The sequence below is a fragment of the Photinus pyralis genome, unplaced genomic scaffold (genome assembly GCF_008802855.1).
Source record: "Photinus pyralis isolate 1611_PpyrPB1 unplaced genomic scaffold, Ppyr1.3 Ppyr1.4_unclustered_Scaffold450, whole genome shotgun sequence".
In the NCBI taxonomy this organism is placed as follows: Eukaryota; Metazoa; Arthropoda; class Insecta; order Coleoptera; family Lampyridae; genus Photinus; species Photinus pyralis.
In genome coordinates this window covers 636,031-658,765 of record NW_022171596.1, presented here as the reverse complement: position 1 = coordinate 658,765, position 22,735 = coordinate 636,031, and the positions used below count along the sequence as shown (strand labels likewise).

General features: G+C 35.7%; 3 protein-coding genes and 1 long non-coding RNA gene across 6 annotated transcripts; 2 read left to right on the top strand and 2 right to left on the bottom strand.

Moving 5' to 3' along the window:
* The first annotated feature begins 256 nt into the window (after positions 1-256).
* Positions 257-1,029, top strand: LOC116182268 (ankyrin repeat domain-containing protein 12-like). Its single transcript, XM_031502789.1, has 2 exons — positions 257-486; positions 536-1,029. Exons 1-2 carry the CDS (start codon positions 352-354, stop codon positions 965-967), a joined length of 567 nt encoding a protein of 188 aa, XP_031358649.1. The 5' UTR covers positions 257-351; the 3' UTR covers positions 968-1,029.
* A 2,727-nt stretch (positions 1,030-3,756) lies between these two features.
* Positions 3,757-7,492, bottom strand: LOC116182266 (anaphase-promoting complex subunit 2-like). Its single transcript, XM_031502785.1, has 8 exons — positions 7,335-7,492; positions 6,663-7,283; positions 6,450-6,606; positions 5,247-5,505; positions 5,048-5,202; positions 4,463-5,002; positions 4,175-4,413; positions 3,757-4,071 (listed from the first exon to the last, which is right to left on the bottom strand). The coding sequence occupies exons 1-8, from the start codon at positions 7,413-7,415 to the stop codon at positions 3,859-3,861; spliced, it is 2,265 nt and encodes a 754-aa protein (XP_031358645.1). The 5' UTR covers positions 7,416-7,492; the 3' UTR covers positions 3,757-3,858.
* A 596-nt stretch (positions 7,493-8,088) lies between these two features.
* On the top strand, positions 8,089-15,642 carry LOC116182269. 2 transcript variants are annotated; one of them, XR_004147470.1, is made up of 4 exons: positions 8,089-8,241; positions 10,376-10,544; positions 10,595-10,680; positions 15,512-15,642. It is a non-coding gene; the product is annotated as an uncharacterized LOC116182269 (long non-coding RNA). The 2 variants fall into 2 exon arrangements; XR_004147469.1 differs by lacking the exon at positions 8,089-8,241 and having other exon boundaries at positions 9,788-10,544.
* Positions 15,643-19,437: 3,795 nt separating this feature from the next.
* LOC116182267 (E3 ubiquitin-protein ligase NRDP1) lies at positions 19,438-21,390 on the bottom strand. Of its 2 annotated transcripts, none has more exons than XM_031502786.1 (5): positions 21,180-21,390; positions 20,987-21,129; positions 20,653-20,941; positions 20,275-20,430; positions 19,438-20,227 (listed from the first exon to the last, which is right to left on the bottom strand). In XM_031502786.1, exons 1-5 carry the CDS (start codon positions 21,267-21,269, stop codon positions 19,958-19,960), a joined length of 948 nt encoding a protein of 315 aa, XP_031358646.1. In that variant the 5' UTR covers positions 21,270-21,390; the 3' UTR covers positions 19,438-19,957. The 2 variants fall into 2 exon arrangements, with proteins under 2 accessions (XP_031358646.1, XP_031358648.1); XM_031502788.1 differs by having other exon boundaries at positions 20,275-20,418.
* Positions 21,391-22,735: the final 1,345 nt, after the last annotated feature.

The following is a 22,735-nucleotide window of genomic DNA, read 5'->3' as shown; positions in this document are numbered from 1 at the left end:
GGGGGGGGGGGCTCCTGGGTAAAAACCACTGACATAAACATCTCCAATTAGCTCCATTAAACTCAATTAACAATGCTGTTAGAAAGAAAGGCACTCAGGGCCTGCACACCACGCACATGCGATCGATTGAAATAAATTAAAGGAAAAGTCTAATGTCCTTAAAAGAGAAAATCCTATCATTTTCTTATAACTGCAATGTTCTTTAACAGAGTAAAACAAAACACAAACACCCAATCAGATATTTTCTGTCTAAATATTGTGAAATTCCTACATCTCTTTTAGATTGACAAGCGACGTAAGGGATTAATTCCAGTACAGCCTAAGCCCCCGCAGGGCTTCAAGGATTACCTCATGAATCGGTGCACCTACGTCCTGGCCGGAAACGCGCCGACTACGCCCAACATAACCATTCCGGCGAATCTTCCCGCGCAAATGAAAGACCTGTACAGTGAGCAGGAGAAGGAGCGGTACAGATTACGAATGCAGGTAAGACTTTTCGATCGCACTGATCGATTACTAACCGAATTTTTTTAAGCATGTGATAGAGAAAGAAAAATTAGTACTGTCCGTCGAACAAGAGATACTACGGGTACACGGTCGAGCGGCGCGCGCTTTGGCCAACCAGTCGCTTCCGTTCTCCGTGTGTACGATTTTAAGGGACGAAGAGGTGTATAACTTGATAACGCCCGAGCAGGAAGAGAAAGATCGTAACGCAAGGTCGAGGTATAATGGGCGTTTGTTTTTGAGCTGGTTGCAAGACGTCGACGATAAATGGGAAAAAATAAAGGAGCATATGCTTTTGAGGCATCACAACGAAGCGGAATCTCTGCATGCCGTTCAAAAGATGGATTGGGAGTGGAAGCTGAAAGAATTGAATCTGTGTGATGCGAAGACCACGCCATCTATTGACGAATTACATGTTCCTATGGTTCATGTCAGCGACGACTTTGATTTACTCCCCGCTTAGTTCTTAATATTTATAATTAATTTATTACTGTTGATTGTTAAATAATGTAGCTATGAATTTTACTTACTTTTGTTTTCCATTCCCTCCTGGATTAATTTAGACATCTACAATGAGTTACTGATTAATAGAATACTGCTGTGGCGGCCCGGTTTCACAAACCCTTAGAATTTAGTTATTTCATGGTCAGTTTTTCCAAAATAAATATTTTTTCGAATTAACCTACTGTATATTATTTTTATGCTTAAGTTTAAATGAGACGTACTGTATATTATTTTTATGCTTTTAAGTTTGGTTATTAATTTCAAAAAATATTTATTTTGGAAAAACTGACTACGCCACTGAACTGAAATATGAGGAGGGACCAAAAAAAGGACAAAAACTACATTGGGTGGCTATGTTTTATTTGTTAGTGTCCAGTGGTGCTACATATCATTTACCCAATAGCTATTCAGAATTCTTCATTTTCATACTTCTAAACTGTTCGTGTTTAGTGGAAAACTACAGTATACAAAGTAGTGCATGAAATTTTAATTCATTCAAATTTTCTTAGTCAAATTTATCTTCTGACTAGCTTCCGAAAATCTCTGAAATATGTTACTAAAGCCCATTTTCCACGCTAAAAGTTGATCTTTTTAAATAAAACTTGAAAGTGAAATAACTTTCCAAGTGACATGCTGCAATTGTATTTCACTTTAAAGTGAAATGATGCTAATACCAACCTAAAAAATAGATGAGATTGGCACCTTTCATAATTTGTTTATATTTTATTTCTTTCAGTGTAATTTTCCCCATAGAATGTTACCAGGAGGATGCTTTCCGTGCTATACTCTAATGAAAGATCGTGACAAAGTTAATTGGGGTTCTAGGTCTGTAAGCGGAAATTGTGTACGCCGTCCAGAAGGAGTAGAAGCAACTCTTACTGCTGATGGTCATACAGGTCACACATACCCCTAATGTCTAATGAGGTTTTTCTTCGTCCATCTGTTGAATAACATTCATAATTTAGTGTGAATGGCCGCCTTGTTTATACTGTCTTTCAGAAAATATTTGTTTCATGTAGAATGAGACGATTTGAGTAGGTCATGGGAGAGTTGATGTCAAAATCGGTAAATTGAAAACTTTCGAATCTGTGTTGAACTATGGCAATGTTATTTCAGTGCAGATGGAAATTAAGGTAGCATGGAGAAATTTTCTGCAAGCAATGATTTAAGGATTGTTTGTTTTTCCACGTCCCGAAGTATCTCATTGGCTTATTTTATTTCGTCGCTGGTTGGTTTGTTTGATCTCTGAACACGTACAACTTTCCTGGTGATAAGTGGTAGCTGTAAACCAGGCCTGAGATGGGGTAGACATATTAATGAGTCCAGAAAACGTATGTATAAAATTTAAGTTTTTACATGATTGAGGTTTTTTACAACAGACGTAACGTCGCGGAGGTAGGGCAACGGTAAAGAGTAATTCACCCCCCAAAATTCTCGACCCTCGTAAGGTTGAGGGGTGGGGGGGCGGTACCTTCTGCGACAAATACCAAAAAGAAGACCTGGAGAGCATACAATGTGGCTAAACACTACAAAAGGCGAGCTTGTCTTCAAGAAAAGCACCCAATATTCGTGTAAAAGGTGACAACGGAACAAACGTTCCAAGTAGTAGATTACTGACGTTTAAGAATTAAGGCAAAAGCTGCAATTGAAGAAGACAGGGAAGAAGAGATAAGGTAGGTATTGCTATGTGTCCCACGTTGGGAGTCAAATTTCAATGGCAGACTGTCACTAAATCACCCACAAGCACCTGTCCAACTAGCTCAATTAAGGTACTAACTATTTCAAAGATAATTTTTCTAAAGCAACCTTCACGGCTAAAATCTCGATATTGTCGCAAATTTTATTAATTTGAAAAAATTCAGCAGTCTTAAAACCGCCTCCAAAATTCAATGAATTTAAAAAAACCAATTCTTAATTAACACCTGATGTAATTCCGGGAACAGAATAAAAAAATTTAACATGAAAACTCTTATCTAGGTCGTACCTTGGGCTCGTTCAATCATGTATACAATGAAACAACAAACATGTACCACACAAATAAGCGATCGGTAGACAATTAAATTAAATCTTAATTACTTTAGGCGAGGGAAATAAGGACAAACGTTCTACATTTTTGCAAACAGTTTGTATCGAAATGCGGTTTTCGGCATAGTGTTCAGAAAAACATGAAGAAAAGTGTTTTACAATACTGGTTGAGCCATTTTTTGAACATTTCTACGGGGCGGCGCTACAGAGTGTCGGGGTGCAGTGTGGAATCAAAAATAAAGTGCCTGGAAATTATATCGGAAATCGTTATGTACTCGGGTTTTTGAGGTAGGCTTAACCCATGTCAACCGGATAAACTACCACCGGAAAGCAATCTCACAACTCGCAACGAAGAAAGACTTAACTTTTAGTAGTTTGGGTAGAGTACACGAACTTATAAATTAAGATGGACTGCTAATGCTGAATTAACAAATGACACCTACATGGGGGCCGCCATGATGTGCACTCATATGGCGCGAAATTCAAATCAACTAATAAACAAGCATTACCTCACGTTTTCTAAATAAATTACTGTGACACATGTCATTTTCCAAGGCTGCAATAGTCTCAAAACTTGCACTAGGAAAATTCCCCTAGAAAATAACTAAAATGTACACATCACGGCGGCGCCCATGCTAGGGCCATTTCTACCTCTAGGCAACTGTTTGATCAGCAGTCCATCTTAATTTATAAGTTCGTGGTAGAGTACTAATGGACACAGGCTACTAGTCGAAAATCTCCCTTTATTATTGAATCTTGTAATGTACCGATTTTATACATATACAATATCTCAATTAGACAAAAATTTATTATAGAAACAAAAAATTACAACATATCATTTTTGGGTAACTTATATAAACCGCCTGAAAAAACAAGTTTTTGCTCCCTAACTTTTCTATCTAAAAACTGGGTTAGCTCTTGTAAACTGCATTCAATCGTAGGCCCTTGGAACGCGAACATTTTTAACATTTGGTGTATCCTCTCCAAAGGCAAAGAATCCAAATTCATCAGCATGCCGATGATATACGACCAGAATGTCTGAAACAAACGAATTTTAATATTGCAGTCCTTTTGTTTTCGATAAGTAACTATCAACTAGACCTTGACATGTTTGAAAGGGTTTTCTACTATACTTGCATACCTGGAGCTCCTCCTCGCGTTGGTCTTGTGTGCTAGCCATCACGCTCTCAGATTCGTAGTCATCAAGCACGACATCTGCATTAAGATTTGGCACGTTGGTATCGTGCTCTTCCACCAGACAAAAACAGTCCTTCATAAATTCGTCAATTAATCCGTGCGATAACCAAAATCTAATTTTTTTCCTTAAGATAATAGGGGGAATATGCAGTGTGCGACTTAGCCTATCCAAACACCAGTCGTCTTGAATTTTAACTTTAGCTAAATCGGTATCATTCCTTTGACTACTCACCTTGATCTTGAAATCGCATCAAAATTGCGGCATGAACCGGCGTAACTGACAAGTTTAGAACGCGATCCTTCAATTCGATCTCCAAGTCGACAACGCCCAGGTGGTTTTTCCAGCTTAACGTCCGATTCCCCTTCAAAGCCTCGAAACTTTTGGTAAATGTCTCCATTTGGGACAACACTTTCGGATGCAATTCTAACTGTTCATCTTTGAAAGGGGGCCAGAACTGCGCCGATACGATCAATGCTGATATAGGAAAACTATTATCGGTATAGTTCGCGTCTTGTTTAATGTGATGGTTAATCCGTTTGGAGTCGCTGATGTCCTTCAGCATAACCTCGCAGTAATGCAATTGGGAGTCGCCAAATCGCAATTTTAAAAGTTCTAGGTAGCGTATTTCCTTTTCGGTGTCGCACGAAAACTGTGAGAGTAAGCGATCTGCTAGGAGGGTGCGGTATTCATTTATGAAGAGCTCTTTGCTGCCATAGACACTCACTAACATTGATATTATATCTGCGCTTCTGCGTATATTTGAAGTTTTACCTGCAAATTTCTATGGTATGGATGCTTTGAACCAAAGACACTTACTAGGATCGACGTCGACAGGATCGGGCATCCACGCCTCCCAATTTTCAGTGTCTTCGTCTGACGCTGCGGTTTCGTCGACGTGCACAGCGTCGCCTTTTACCAACTCTTCAGCTAGATCATTAGGACCTTCCTCTGTGAGACTGCTAACGACACACCTACGCACAGACTTGCAGAAGTGGCCTTCAAGTTCTACAATTACCTCACTGTGTCCTCACGACTGCGTAAGTACTCGTGCATCGGTTGCGTGACGACATCGAGTAGTAACCCTGACGGATCTAAGATCCTCATTGACCTGATAGACGCTACATATGCGGTTAGTATGTCGGGTGTGCTAACGCCAGGGTGAAGTAGTCGCGTTTCCATCGCCTTCTGCAACTTCTTTGTCAGTAGGGGACGCAGGTCCGTTTTTGGCAGACATTTACTTAAGTCTTCTAAAGCCGGTGAAGATTCGGGGTATTCTTCGATTGGAAAATAATGTTCACGTGAGTATACAAATGTTATGCGTTAGACGATGATTCTTTAACTTATCCTTATTGTTGTTTGTGTAATTGCACTGTTCACAATTAAAGACTTAAGACGACGATTTCTTAAATTATCGTTATTTTTGGTTGCTATACTGTACTGACCACATTTGAAATTCTCGAACATAACGTGATAAAATGTAACGTTTTAAACTATCCTTGCTCTTTAAGGTGTAATTACATGATTGCAAATGAAAGTATAGATACTTTTACAGCTATAAAAATTGCAATATTGAGTACTTTTGGTCACTGTTAATAACGGCGATCTTATTTATCCCACCAATAGTAATTACAATATTCTGCCACCAGATGTCTCACTGTTAATCTGAATCGCTAATAACCCTTTGGTTCTATTGGCTATTTCTTAATGATCTAATGGTAGTGAACTAATAATAAAGATTTAGCCAAGTTTATTGCGCTACCCAGTTTATTGTACGTCGCTAACCAACGAAACCAGACCTTTCTTTCTATTGGGTATTTCTTATGCTGAGTTTATACAATCATTAGCATCTTTAGATCATGAAAAAATAGCCAATAGGAACAAAGGTTTGTTGTGCGTTGCTAACCAATGGAACCATACCTTTGTTACTATTCGCTATTTCTCAATGATCTAAGCTAAGGGTTCTATAAACCCACCAGTAATGATCTAATGACAGTGAACTATAAATAATAATAATTATACTGGCACGCGCGCTTCGTCGACCAGCGTGATCCGACAGAGAGAGAGCCACAAGGGGATCTCTGTCCCACTCTCGCGGATGCATAGAGCAGCCTATTATTTGATATGAATATTAATGTTCAGTTTCCTAATGAGTAACAGTGACAGAAATCCCTATCTATGGCAGAGACCACCACTTACCACTTTGCTTATTACTTATTACCTATAATAATATTGAAAAGTTGATTAATTCTAACTTTTGTGTACGTCTCGTACAAAAGATTTGTTAATTTCTGCTTATATTCCTGCTCCTGCAATTCAGAGGAACCGTCACAGCCGTACACCTTCCGCAACCAATTAATAATAAACTGATCCAACCACTAAAACAGAGAGAGAGAGAGGTGCGCGATCGTTTACAAAACAAACGCCGTCTAACCTTTTCCAATGCGTCGATGTAGGAGTTATCGAAATTGTCCTTACACGTCTTATTGATGTAGGACTCGATGTAGCCGTAGATCAACGAAGTAAGCACCTGTCCGCACAGCGGCTCCAACAACTTTAACTCAACCAATTTGGAGTTGGTCGCGTGAAAGTAAATTAAACACGAGCACTCCGGCTCATTACCGCAAACCGGGCAGGCGGTGTCGTCGTTGTTTTCCAACTTTAAAGCGGTCTCATAAAACTCTTCAATGATCTTATTGTAATTTAACGGCAATTGGGAGAGGAGAGTGGCTCGTATTATTAATTTTAAGCTGTCTGTGGCGTTTTCGGCATTGTAAATAGGCTTACTGTTGCAAAGCAAACTAGTATTGCCAATTAAATGGATATGATTTGTGAAGAAAGTGTACAAATAATCAACCGCTTTAAAGAAATTGCCGAAACCTTCGCCAACGTTGATATCGGTTGTGAAAAATGCCCAAAATTTTGGAACAACAAATTTCCTCACATGCTCTTCAAATTTACTTATAATTAACGACTTAATTGTAGCATTTAGTCCAAAACGATTAATTAAGTTTATTGTTTCGAATAACTGTGCGTCCGTGGTTTGGGCATAGGGCTGCAAGTAAACATAAAATTATAACTATTTAAAGCAACTTTACATGCAAACCCAATTAAAGTTATTATCCAAAATAGGAAACGTATGTTTTATCATAATCCATGATTTCTTCAAATCAACATTTGCATCCATTTGCCTAATTTTAGAAGTTTTCTTGCTAAATTCCTAGTTGCTAGTCATTATTTTAAGGTTATGATGAAAAACTACAGAATAGAAGGTAAACAAAACCAAAAAAATGGCGCCTAAATTTAAAAAACTGCAGATACGGGGTGATCATAAATGGATGATGATTTTTGCAAATGAATTTATTTCAAAAGAGTGAATCAATGATAAACAATATTAAAAATTGCTTTGGATTTTACAGGTCAAAATCTATACCTAAGAAAAAGTGTTTTATCCCGTTCATTTTCGGTTTCTGCTATAATGGCGCGAGATCTAAACATATTTTATTGCGCACATGGTAGGCCATGCAATTTTGTAGAAAAAATGAAGTGTGTCAATCTTACCGTTTAGCGTATTATCAACGCATTCAAAGGTATTGCATACATCACGAAAATAAAATTATTAATTTAAAAAAACGATCTTCGTGTTTTTTTTTGCAAGAAGTTTAATCCTTTGCAATTTATTGAATTTATGTTCTATACATTTTTTCGTGTCTTTTTCGGTTTGCCTGCGTTCGCGATTTGGTTAATAAAACTTCTATAAGACTCCATTAGCGGAAGTGTGATAGACTGAACCTACTGTTGCCGTCTCTTTCTTAAATTGCACGGCCGTGAAATTGATTCATAATTGAGGGAGCGGTTCACACGTCTCTATTTATTTTACACCGTGCATCTGTTTCTGCTTATCGGCATTGAAGTTATAATATTACGTATGTAGGTAATTCATTCGCGAATGAATCGCCAGTAAGTGCGGTTGTATGTGCTCCGTTAGTATGTATATTTTCCCCGTGGAATGGGTAAGTTTTGATCACTTAAGAAAGCGTAGATCATGTTTCTGTATATAATATAAATAAATTAAAATACGCAATCCTTAGTTTTGGAGGAGTAGGGAAATGAGCGCACTTTTTTTGAATGGGTGCCTAATTATACCTATTTTACAAGGAATTAATTTGACTTTTCATTGCAACTGGATTGCATTTCTTTAATTTGAACGAGTACTTTTAAAAACTTAAACAGTACCAAGTGAATTAAAATTTATACTTATATATAACCAGGGGTTGTAACCCATAAATGTATTAGGTAGAATTATTTTTTAAGGATTCCGATTCTGTGACTACAATCATTTTCGGTTTCGGTTCCAGTTTTTTCCGGTTTTTAAGGGATCATTCTTCAGTCATCGACCAACGATAATAGCGTCAATGAGATGTTAACGGTATATGGCAATTTTAAATTGGAATTATTCCCGCTTTGATGCATTTAATTTATCGAGAAAAAACGCAAGTTACGCCAATGTAAATTTTTAACCGCGAATCTTAACAATTCGAATTTTGAATGGCGGAAGTTGGCGAGGGGTTGCGCGTCGTGCTTTTCATGGGGGTATATTAATTAGTCGTTTATTGTGTGGTTGTTTGTGGTCGAGGTAGTAGAATATGTGTTTGATTCACAAATCTAGGTAAATATGTATCCTTTATTTTCTACATTTGTAATTACCTATATGTAATTATCATACCTAGGCTGCCTGTAGATTTAATAGATTTTGTATTACGTTTCTGTAGGAATTTTGCAAATTGTGCAATTGCATTCATTCATTTCCATGTATAGTGTAGCAAATGTTAGCATATCTCAAGGACGTTTAACGTCCTTGGCATATCTTCTCGTCCTTGGCATATCTCCACGAGTACTAGGTGAAATTTTATTACTTGTACAGGATGCGATATTATGATAATTTAGGGCGTATTATAGTTTTGTTACGTAGAAAGTTGGAGGTGAATTTTCCATAGGTGTGGGTGCTTTCCATTTGAGATTCATATACCTACAGGGTGGTTAGATAGTTTAGGGTATTTGGGAGATTTTGTATAATGTACCATGGATGGGAGGTTTTTGTTTATTTTATGTGAGGGCAAAATACATTTATTGAATTTATTTGCAGTGGTATTTTGCTACCATCTCTTATTTTGTGATATTTTTATGACTCCTGAATATTTGAATTTTAATATCATATTTTAGTAGGTACTGTTATAAAATGGGGCTCGGAAACCCTAACTCCATTTTATAATTAGACAGGTCATGTACTAGCCAAAGGCGGGCCCCCGAGCTCTTATCTAAACCATTAACAGAACTGATATATAGTATGAGTATTCTTCGTACCGTGAGCCCTTGGTGTGAATGTCGGCCTCCGTTACATAACAGCTGTAGTAATAAAAACATTAATTCCAGTGAAAGGTAGCACAATATTTTAAATATGTAAAATTATTATAGTTGAGAGGGAAATGAAATTCTTTGGTTTATTTATGTTTATGTTTACCGATCCTTGAAGCAGAGCTGGGATGATTACTCAAAAAAAGTACCTACTGATTACAATTACCTACTTTGTCATAAAAGTATTTAATTACAGTAATTGTTTACTTCAGAAAATTTGTATTCGATTACTGATTACTATTGTAATCGATTACTTCCCAGCTCTGCCTTGAAGCAACAATTTCCAAAAAATACCTATAAAAATAAGAAGGATCTGGATAGCATTGCGCACTCTGCGCAATTTAATTATCAATAACCTTTTTCTTGATTGAGGCTATAAGATAGGGAATGCAGAAAGAACGAACCAAATATCTTAAAATCTGTAGGACGGATATAGTGGCCATAATACGCCTTCCAACGTATTACCTAGTTGGTAAAAGTGCTAAAAATAACAGTACTAAGTATAGCTAATAATATTTACGAGGACGATGTAAAACTTCATGTAATGACTAATGAGCGATGAGCCCTACGCTAATCGTATCGAAACATCACATTAATGCAGAGCGCGGCTCCAACATAAATCCACCCTTTATATACTTACCTACGTTGTTTGTTATCTGGTTTACTTCCTTTGACACATATAATTTCCCACCTTACCGTAATATACTTATGTCACAGGATATATCATTTTAGCATATATGTGACCACGTTGATGAATCCAAAAACCACGACACTATGCTACCCACTTCAAATTGCTGCAAAGACCAAATATTCTTCGAATTGACACAGAGCAACTGTGCGGTTACACATTTGGAGCAAGGTCGCTGATCAACGCGCCCGCATTGTCAGAAAAATGCCAAAGGTAAGAGCATTGAACCTAATGGGCTACATTATATGTTTACTACATTGCAGATGTGAGCACTGTCCACCAAATTTCGTATTCCAGATTGTTTTTTTCCGAAGCAACTTCTACAATATGGAAAATCACAAATTTTCTGGTAAGTAATGTCATAGGCAATTCGATTCATATTTACCACTAAGTGACTTGATAGAATTTTTAACTTTTGGTGATTTTTTTCGACGTTTTACTAATTTGTATGTAATCTAGCATATAAAACACCATAATATTCTAAAATAATTTCTCAACATAGTAATATAGTATGATAGTATACAGTGCTATTTATTAAGAAGTAGACATAAGGCATGAATGTATATTGTTATTCCCTGTCTACTTTTAAATGCGAAAATCTCTTCTGAATGGCACTAGTTTTATGCAACTAAAATAACTTCTTATAACAAATAAAGATCTCGCTGTTATATTAATTTGAATATTGCCGATTTGGCTTCTGTATTTTTATTATCGTTCGTGTGTGTTGTATTCAACTGAAGAAAACGTTAGTTGCATAAAATTAGGCGCCTTTCAGAATATGTTTTGTCATTTAAAAGACACAGAGAAAAAAATACACGTTAATATCTATGTCTACTTCTTAATAAATAGCACTGTATGTACAGGCTATTTCACCGGTACCTAAAAGTGTTCAGACTCCCATTAATTTAAATTTAAATCTGAATACCAACATATTTTTTTATAATCTATCGAAGGAAAATATTATCGTGATCATTCCACTTTCGGTTTTACTGGATGTGGACACCAACTTTCTTATTTTAAATAAAACACCCTACATATTGCATTTTCGAAATCTACATGAAAATCTATGTCGTTTGATAGGTAGGTACCACATTTCCCTATACCCATCAGCATCAAAAGTTTTCAACAAGATTTCTCCAAATTTTTGACATTTCGCTGCTTTTCTTTAGCGCTTTCAAAAAGTGTTCCAAAATCAACAATACTGGCGTGATGCTAACACGCTAATGATTTAAATTTTGATGGCCCTTCTACAGGGTGTTTTGAAATTAATGGTCAAGTTTAATAGCTTGAACCTTAAAAAGTTGATTTTTACAAATGGAATCTGCTATTATTTTTTTTTAAATGTCGAGAAAATTCTACATTGATCAATTATTACATTCCCTATGCCTATCTGTTATGCTTTTCGTTTTATTTTAGATTTTCTAACATTGTGAGCGTTATGCATAATTTTCTTAGGAGGCCTTGAAATAAACGCGTTATCGCAGATCTGTCAGACATAAATTGTTTATGGTTATAATTTTTATCATTTTTGTTGTTCATGACAGTTTATATCACAATAATGTCAAAAATTTGGACAAATCTTTAATAATTTGAAAACCCTTGATGCTGGGTATAAGGAAATGTGGTATCAAAAGATGTAGATTTTCATATAATTTCGAAAATGCAATATCTACCTAGTTCTATATTTAAAATAAGAAAGTTACTATCCACATCCGGCAAAACCGGAAGTGATGATTATATAATAATATTTTCCGTCGATAGATTTTTAGTATGTTTTCTACGAGTAAAAAATAAAAGAAAGGAACCTTGCATTAAAAGGGGTCGAGACGGATATGGACAAAAAGGAAGTTATAAGAGTGGGGGGCAACGCGTCATTATTGGCAGTGGTGTAGTAAAACAAAACTGACATCGCCTCTTCTGTTTTATGATAAGTCAAGTCGACATAACTGACTAGCGCAAAGAAAGTAATATGATGGAGACTTAACTGTCGCATGCTATGCTATTTTCCCACCACCGTTATATTCTCTCCTCTGATTTTTTACTCGTAGGTTTTAATAGTTTTTGTTTGTTGTACTTTGTATTGTTTGTGAATACCTCACTGTACATTTGTGACATGTCCATACACATTTTTGACAATGTCTTAACTGGATAAATTAAAAAAAAACTATGTTGGCATGCAAATTTGCAGATTTAAATTATAGAGTCTGAATACTTTTAGGTTTGCGTGAAACAGCCTGTATAGTAGAACGTTTATACAGTAATTGTAAACGTACCTACCTAATTCTTCAGTTTGATCTATAAAGTATTGCTGAACGGCACATATGCCTTGATTGTTGAAAACCTTTAATTGTTTTATGAGCGTTGGTAATAAATAGTAGTTTGACGGTACTAAATCAGGAGGCACAATCACATTTTTACCTTGTTTTAAAAAATTTAGCCGAATTAGACCACCTTTGACTCAGAACACTGGATGCTTATAGCTTTGTACCTAACTAGGAACAGCTTTTTTTCTTATTTTCGCTTTCATGAATACACCTTCGAAATATCGCAATTTTCTTTAAACTTCCCGAATTTAATTTTGCATTTATTTTTTCCACTTCAGTTTATTTACCTACCTTTTCACTCCATTCAATGAATCCTGCAAAATTATACTTTTTCATTTTTCTATACAAACATCCTTTTTATTTTCCGACTAAAACTTATCTCTCTCCTTATTTAATAATCTTTGCCTTATTTTTCTTATTTTCCCTTACCAATTCTTCTTTTATTTTTTTAATCTCCCTCTTCATCCCTATAAAACTACGCCTTAATCCTTATCAAATTAGAATTAATTCTTCCATTGGAATAATGTATATTTCTTGTAACGCAATGGAATTATGTGCCACCCACCTAATGGAATCAAACGAATGGGGTTTAATTTCGTGGTCGAGCACAGAGGTATTCGGGGTTCAACTTTTAATTGGGACCCCCTGTATGTAGCACAGGGCAAAATCTAAGACTAAAATTAGTAGGTAATAATTAAATATGAGGCGTAGATGCACAAGGGCACCATCTACAAATTTTTAAATAATTTTCAAGCGGTTTGTACCTACTTTAAAATGTGGAAGCAACATTTGAACGATTCAACAAGTTTTGCTTTGTTATTATACAATAAGTACAATGGAGGTACACCACTGGTCAAGCAATGAAACAGATTATGGAATAAACGAAAAGTAAAGTTTTGTGCACCGAGAATATGGTCGTGATACGAAAATTTGCTTCAATACGTATTGCCCTTGCTAGGATCATTGATTATACACACTAAGTGTTTGTTTACAATGAACGTATACGTAAATATTTCATAAACCATAACTCGTACATATTCGTATCGTTTCCGTAAAGTTTACAATAAACCAAAGATCATACTACTTTGACCGTACGTAACTTTGCAACATTTTCAACTTTTGCGACTATGCGCAAGCGTTGCATATCGCTTACGTATACGTACGTAAAAATTACGTTCATTACCTTCGTATGTTTCTATACAGTTCAAATTTTTAAGTTTTATTATGTATTCCTTACCTTATATACCTTCATTGTAAACAAGCACTTGTTTAATCAATGATAGGATATTGTCAGTCCCCCTTCTTTCATAGTCTTACCGAATCAAAATATACCTACAATCCGATTTCACTTTTTAGACGTCTCTAGCAGTACCTACCTACTCAATCGCTAACCATCCAAAACTTATGCGAAGACCGAATACTCTTTGGAGAAAGGTCACTGATCTACCCTGAGGGATAGTCATTTAGGTATAATGAAACACAGGTCATAGGAAGCAAAACAAAATTGGTGACAAAAAAATACTTATCGAGTTATTTATTTTTCAACTTATCGATTACAAAAAAGACATACCTACCTACTTCATTAAAATACATTACATATGAAATTTTTCATTGTGGGAAACTTCTTTAACATACTCTATACCTACGTCTAAACTGCACTGGGGTGATGAACTCAGTGCCTAAACAGTAAACTGCAGTCTCTTAACAGAACCAACTACAACTATGAAAACTCCTCAAAGTAAAAGGTAAAAAGTCCAGGGAATTCAAAACAATTCAACAAAAACGTTAAAAAAATTCACAAAAGTAATGATTCAAAAAAAGTGATAAGCAAAAACGTTTGTGATTAAAAAAAATTAACTGAAATTCAAAAATGTTAAAAGTGCTTAAAATAGTTCAAGAGTGATTCAAGAAAAGATAAAAGAAATTCAAAAAAGTTTAAAAGTGAATCAAAAAAGTTAAAAGTATTCAAAAAAGTTTAAAAGTGATTCAAAAAAGTTAAAAGAAATTAAAAAAAGTTTAAAAGTGATTCAAAAAAGTTAAAAGAAATTCAAAAAAGGTTAAAAATGATTCAAAAAAGGTAAAAGTGATTCAAAAAAGTTTAAAGTGATTCAAAAAAGTTTAAAAGTGATTCAAAAAAGGTAAGTGATTCAAAAAAGTTTAAAGTGATTCAAAAAAGTTTAAAAGTGATTCAAAAAAGGTAAAAGTGATTCAAAAAAGTTTAAAAGTGATTCAAAAAAGGTAAAAGTGATTCAAAAAAGTTTAAAGTGATTCAAAAAAGTTTAAAAGTGATTCAAAAAAGTTAAAAGTGATTCAAAAAAGAAAAAGGTGTTTCAAAACTTTTTTGAATCACTTTAAACTTTTTCGAATCACTTTAAACTTTTTTGAATCACTTTAAACTTTTTTGAATCACTTTAAACTTTTTTGAATCACTTTAAACTTTTTTGAATCACTTTAAACTTTTTTGAATCACTTTAATCACTTTTTTGAATCACTTTAAACTTTTTTGAATCACTTTAAACTTTTTTGAATCACTTTAAACTTTTTTGAATCACTTTAAACTTTTTTGAATCACTTTTACCTTTTTTGAATCACTTTTAAACTTTTTTGAATCAAATTTCACTTTTTTGAATCATTTTAAACTTTTTTGAATCACTTTTAATTTTTTGAATCACTGTATATACATTTTGTTGAATTTTTTATTATATTTTGTATTTGTGTACATAATAATAATTAAAATATGGCTTACATTGTGCCCTTTCGTACGAGGCGTGGATTTTACTGGCAATGATTACAAATTTTTGAATGCTTTTTAGTACTAAAAATTGACTGGACTTACAATGACTTTGTATTTTCCAGATTTGGACGTGGTTTCCTTACCGCACCTTCCCCTGTAGAACTTCCAAGGAGAAAAGGATGGCTCCCTATAACAATAAAATAGCTATTTTCAAATGTATATAAATTGTGACTGAAGGTGTCTTTGTTAATAAATTTACTGAACATCAAAACTTTACCTTTCAATCCATGAAGAACTTGTCACCGTCCCATTTCTACAAACCATGGGCAACCAAAGTGATGAATTAACCACATATGAAAACGTGGTAATCTTTCATAACGACTGCATGGTGTCGACACAGCATCAGGATTATTGGATGGCGTACCCCTCCATCTCCAGAAACTTGTCGGCAATCGAAGTGAATTGACTAAAAAAAAATTCATCGCCTGGAGGTCTCCATTTTGAAACCCATGTGGTAACCTTTTCGAACGACTGGACCGTGGCATCGGGATCGATTTGATGCCCTACCCCCCCATCTCTCTCTAGCATAAGATGCAATGGAAGTAGGATTTTTGATTGAGAGGTCTGATCGAAAAAGTACGAATTGTTTTGGATTCTACGCACCAAAATTAATAAGAAAAAGTGTTTTCCCGAGAAATTTTGGTGCAGTCGATTTTTGGTAAAAAAGGAAGGTTATACACTGCCTTCTTTTGAGTCCCGACGTCTAATCGAAAAAGTACGAATCGTTTTGGATTCTACGCACCAACATTAATAAGAAAAAGTTTTTTCCCGAGAAATTTTGCAGTCGATTTTTGGTAAAAATGGAAGGTTATACACTGCCTTTTTTTGAGGCCGGAAAAAAAATTGTCTCAGATCGACCCGGAAAAAAATTTTCTTATAGAATGTGGCCTGTAGAATCCATAATTTCAAACAGTTCCAAGATTGGGCTACTAGTTCAAAAATTACAGCCCTTTGTATTTTTTTTCGAAATTAGGAGTGGTATCATCAATCAAGCGATGGCCTAGGGCCCCATAAGACGTTATGGAAAATTTTCCGACGCGCCTCTGATGTGAGTACTGGGTGGGAGAGGGACGTCATCTTTAAAAACTGAAAATCTAACTATTTTGAATGCTTTTTTATGTAGATTACGATGACATGAATACAATTTTTTATAATGTCTTTAATTTTTGACAGCTGTTTTAAAATCGCCCATTTCACTGCTCCCCCGTTATTTGGCGTACCTATAGTGTAAGAAGCACACACAACGCAAATGTGCCTTTAGAAATAAAAATAACATCATGTAACTGCGATATAGAGAAATAGATGCTACATCAGCTACATACCTATGTACTAGTATACAGTGATATTTAAAAAGTAGACATAGGGATTTAAGTGTGATATTTTCCCTGTGTCCACTTTTAAATAACAAAATCTCTTCCGAAGGGCGCCTAATTTTATGCATCCAAAATAACTTTTTAAAACAAATAAAGATCTGCCATCTGCCATGTAATTAAATCGGATATTGTTCCTTTGGCTTCACAGAAAACCTCTTATATTCTGTATATACACTGTACATATATCCTAGTACCCTGTGTAAATAGATCGAGATCGTAATATTAGCGCAATGAAAACATTTGAGCCCCCCCCCCCCCACATTTTTAAATAATGTGAAATTTATTTTTGATTATGCTATAACCACATAGGTACATTAAATGATTGGGGCGTACAGATCCTAATGAAGGAGTGGTATCCCTTTCAACGGGAAAGCAGTAGACATCAAACAGCATTGTGATCACTCGATGGCGTGACTCCCACATCTTTTCTGAAGCCCTGTTGCCAGAATTGAGGCGGGCCCCTAGTTATTTGTTCTTTAATAAACCACTACTTGTTATCAAAAATTTATATTATGTATCAATGCGAAATATATGGTACCTATACCTTTTTCTACAACCTCCCAGAAAATGACATCATTTAGTTAGAGGCATAATATAGCACCCGTCGCGGAAACGTGCGCAATTTTGCTACTCACCTGTAATACGCAATTACGAGGTGACGGTCGCTTCGTCACTGTAATATAGTTTAGGCTCAAGTTGTAAGCAGAAGCACATCTAGTGTGGAGCAGGTAAGCCACGTGCCCTGAGCGGCTTTTAAAAAGGGGGTGTTAAAATCGCCAATTAATTAAAAATCAAAATAAATCACAAAACGAGATTGTATCAAACAATTCCATGGAATTAGTGGTGGGCGCAAAAGGTGCTGATAAAGGATGCACTTGTTCATTTGCAAGACAATTAATCCCCACCGACAGATTGTTATTTAAGTTTAAAGCAAACCTGAGCAGTCCGCCTCCGACGTCTCTGTAGACTGGGATGTTGGAGGAATCAAACATGATGACCATAAAATTCAGTCAACTTCTGAGGACTCTCTGGTTCTCCTGTTCACCTATTAGCGTAGGCAAAGAGTACCCTGGTCCTATTGTGCATCCATAGCGTAGGATTACCCTCATCTGTGAAAGTGCCATAACTTTAGTACCATGTACGATAATTAAGAAAGAACTTTCAAATATTTATAACATAGAGACCACCCTACTTGTCGCATTCAATAGAGCATACTTGTCGTCATTCTGGAAATGTGATGAAGCAATACATTTTTTCACCCATTTGAACGCGTGTATGTATATTTGAGACGGGGTTTAGTATTAAAGTTTGCTTATTTGACGGTATTCATTGAAGTGGGATATAATCTTAGTGATCAATACCTGAATAGGGTGGTTCGACATTTGAGACGGGGTTTAGTATTAAAGTTTGCTTATTTGACGGTATTCATTGAAGTGGGATATAATCTTAGTGATCAATACCTGAATAGGGTGGTTCGACATTTTTTGTATATCTTTTATTCTAACTAAAATTGAGAGATTATATGTTATTAAAGACGACCAAAAAAAATTTTAGGGCAAAATATTGATATTTACGACCGCTGTAAGCATTTTAAAATCAGGGTCAGCGCGAAGAAACGTCCCTGTGCGCGATAGACTAGACCGCGTGACGTCAGTAGCCAAGACATTTGCCGCCGCGCTGGCAGAGTATACAAATTCACGTAAAATGGGACCGATTTGTTTATTTCATATTATTTTTGCACAATGCCGCAAGATTATCAAAAAGCTGATTCGCGAAATTTAGTTACCAAATGTGAGTGTGGAAATGATGCAAGAGTCGTATAATTCCACTACTGGACTGCTCTGAGGTTCATTTAAATTTTCATTAGCCAAAAACTCCATTTGCACATTGGGTAAATTTCGCGAATCAGCTTTTTTATACCCTGGAAGCATTGTGCACACAACAAATAAAATTAATACATCGGTTCCAGTTTACGTGAATTCGTATAATCTGCCAAGGCGGTGGCAAATGTGTTGGCTACTGACGTCACGCGGTCTAGTCTCGCTCACAGGTACGTTTTTTCTCTTTGCGCTGACCCTGATTTTAAAATGATTACGGCGGACGTAAATATCAATATTTTGCGCCCAAATTTTTTTTATCGTTTTTTTAATACACAATCTCCCGATTTCAATAAAAATCAAAAAATGTCGAACCTGCCTATTGGGCGAAGTGTTACACCTTCACCTTTAGCCTGTGTGTGGCATGCAGGGCGAGTTATTTTAGTTTTTTAATGCAAGTTTCTTGTTCAAGTGGTATGTTAATTAGATTGGCAAACATAAAAATCACACTATTGTTTTACATACCAATCCGAGTTGGTCCTGACCATAAGATCTCAAACCGAGTGGGGCATCAACTGCCTCATAGGTCAGCTCAAACAATTTTCATGGAGACCACCACACGAGCTGCAATTACTTTTCCTAAAAAAGTGCATTTTAAATTTGCTTCACACATTCTACAGCAGGTCCAAATCTGTTCTGTATGCTGTAGCTGGTTTACATCTTCTGGTATTCTTAACTCCGCCTCCTCACACGCTAGTTCTGATCAGACTGAGAAAAAATATAAAACAAAAGTTTGAGTAAGCTGAGGTTTCTTTTGCATATTTATTATAATGCGCATTGATACAGCAAATGAAAAGCAGAACATAAATCTAAATCTAATGTCTGCAATCACAAAGACTGATTAAATCACTCGTGGTCATTAATCAGCCTTGCAAAATGAAGACGAAGAGAGATTAACTATGAGAGAAATTAAAGCAAATTAACATCACATAACTTAAGTTTCGAATTAGTAACCAAGACACAAGAAACCTTACTTTTAACAAAAATCAGTACAATTTCGAATCACATTTTTATTTTAAACAATGACTAGCGACTATCAAAAGATATATACAATTGCCAAACAATTTTCACTTTGGATGCAGGAACGACTTCAATTGAGATCATTTAACCGTACATTTAATTTGAATACGTTTTTCAAATGTAAACCATCAACACAAAGCACCAATAACAAATTATTTACTGGTTAGCGATTAAAACACCGCAAAGTTAGGACTATAAATTCAACAAATTGAATAAATTGTTAGTTCAGACACGCAAATTATTCGATACCGTGTGCGAATATCATCACTAAACCGGGTTCAACCATCATTTCCTCACTCATATGCTCGTTATCGCAGTGCAACACTAAAACGGCCTGTTTCCCCGGAATTCTCTTGCACACGTAGTTCTCGTATAGCCGCCTGTTTGTCTGACGAGTCTCCAAGGAGCACAACCCCGGTGGCCAACGTCTTTCGTGACAATTCTCCATCAAGTCATCTATGATGTGCGCGGGACAGCCCGATTCACTTAACGTTCTCTTAATCATGCGCTACAATTGGTGTGAGGTAGGTTAAAAATTGCAAAACATCTACATACCTGTAGTATTTCGTCGGGTGTCGAAATCATCCCACCCCAACGTGTGACGCGTGCTCGCGCAAGGGTATTACTCCATCGTAACACCTCATCGCGTTCCATTTGATCCGCAATCGCTCTCATAGCTGGATTGGATATTCGCATAGCCTTCATAAAATCCTATGTCATGATTTACTTATTAAATGTACAGTCTCTTGACCCTCAGATAGCGAAACTGACCTTGTTAAAGTTCGATTTCTAGAATGCCCATTGACGAAAATAACACAATTCTTAAAACTTTAGTTAGGAGCCTTAACAAAGTCAGGAAGTTACTTAATTTGCTATTCAAGGGCCATTAATTATAGAAGAGACAACGCTGTACGAGATTTGATCTTCACTTACCTTCAAAAGTTGCAGTTCACGTTTTTGTTCGACCATTGTGAACCTTTGCTCCGCCAACTCTTGCTGGAAATCGTTTAATTTCTGCTGTTGAGTATGAACAAGTGCGCGCAATTCCTTAATGCAGTTATGATCTTTAAGTTCATCTTTCGGTATCACCAAACCGCAACCCTGCTCGCACGGTATTAAACGTTTGGGATTGTGTTCGCATTCTTCCAAGTGAGTGGCTAACGTGTCCAATTTAAGAACACGAGTGCATCCGTATTCGGCATTATCACAATTTATACATAATCTGAAGACGAAATTTAACGTAACAAACTACACAAAACGCTCTCACCTAGACAGCAAGTTTCGTAATATCCTAGGCACAGGTCGCAATTGCACCGTCGTTATATGCTGGCGATCTACAGGACAATTCGGTTGTCTGCATATCCACTCTTGTATGCAAGCTCTGCAAAACGCGTGTTCGCAGACCGGCGCCTTAAACACAAACGGAATTAAAAAAGGGAAAATGTTAGAAAGTAGGACACCTGTAGTGGATCTTCTAAAACACCCGAACATATGGGACACACCAGCTCTTCGTCTACATCACCTTGGAATCGAGTTAATTCGAATCCCATATTTTTACACGTTTATATGGGATACAACTTAAAATTATTTTTCAAAATTAGCGCACACCAAAAATATTTTGTATTCAGAGTAAAATGACAACAAAAATTTTCGCAAATGACATTTCGTACAGTTTCCAATTATCATTGTGTATAAAGTTTAAAAGTGCAAATTACCACTTACACAAATACCCAAAAAGCACAAGAAATTAATACACAGGGTGCACCCTAAAGGCATGTGATACCTTTGTTTAATAGACTGGTCCTAACGAAGTTAGTTTTCTTAAACATTAGCGTGTACCCGTAAAATTAGATAGAACTAGGTATTAGCCAATTGATTACGTTTCTCCGGGTGTAAATTTGTGTAAAATACCATTTTCCGAACAGAATTTAGATGTAAATATTGAAGCACTGCCCGAGACCATAATTGATGATAATCTGTGAACTGAAAATATGTCTTATTACAGGTACTGAATAGCTAAATTTGCTGTAGGGACTGCTTTCGAGAATCGTATTTCACGCCAGACAGGTTTGAGTCAGCTAAAAAAAGAATATAGTGGTGCACACGAAATTTCCGGAAGGTTCATTGTACAAATGAAGTTCATAAGATTGTCCTTAATTTAATTGTAAACATTCTTGACATAATGTGACTATACATTGTTCAATTGCTTGATCTATATTATGTTATTCCACTTGATAATTGTTCCATCTGGACCATATCTCTACCAATAAATATTAGCTATGCTATGTGACGTCCTTTTTTTCTGATCGAGAATCCTTCCGTGTTGTTCTATTACTGTTAACTAACTATTAAAGAGCTTTGAAAAGATAATAGGCTGAATTTAAAAATTAAAAATACACTTTTACAACAGTTTATGATAAAAAGGTCGAAATAGATTTTGACTAATAGCGTTGAGTGAAAAATAGTACCGGGTGATTCATTAGAAGTGATGATTAGTATTTTTTGCATTGTTAGATTGACGGTTTGAATTTCGTTAGTAATTTTTTTCTGTCATGACTGTCATTTAAGAAACCAGTGTCGCCGTTAATTGTTGTGTGCCATTTGCGGTTTATTACTTTTTACATTTTGAACAATTTTTAGAGTTGATGCACTAAAATATGTAAGAAACGTGACTGCGTCTAGTGTTAGTTTATAATTTGTTTTAAAACAGAAGCAGTATTTGTAGATTATAAATAAGTAAACGATTTACTAAAAGCATGGTGATACACCACTGCAATTAAATAAATGATCATCAGTTAGTACCAACTTCATAATTTTTTTGATTTGCGGGAAATTCAAATTGTCCTCACTTCTAATGAATCACCCGGTACTAATAGGTATTACTTAATTACAATTTCTCTCAATTCTTTGGTCTTTACCCTTTTGTAATCGGCGTCATTTAATCTTCATTAGATTTTATTTCTTTGTATTGAGCGGTTATTGCAATTAACGAAAAGATTCCGTAATAATACCCGAG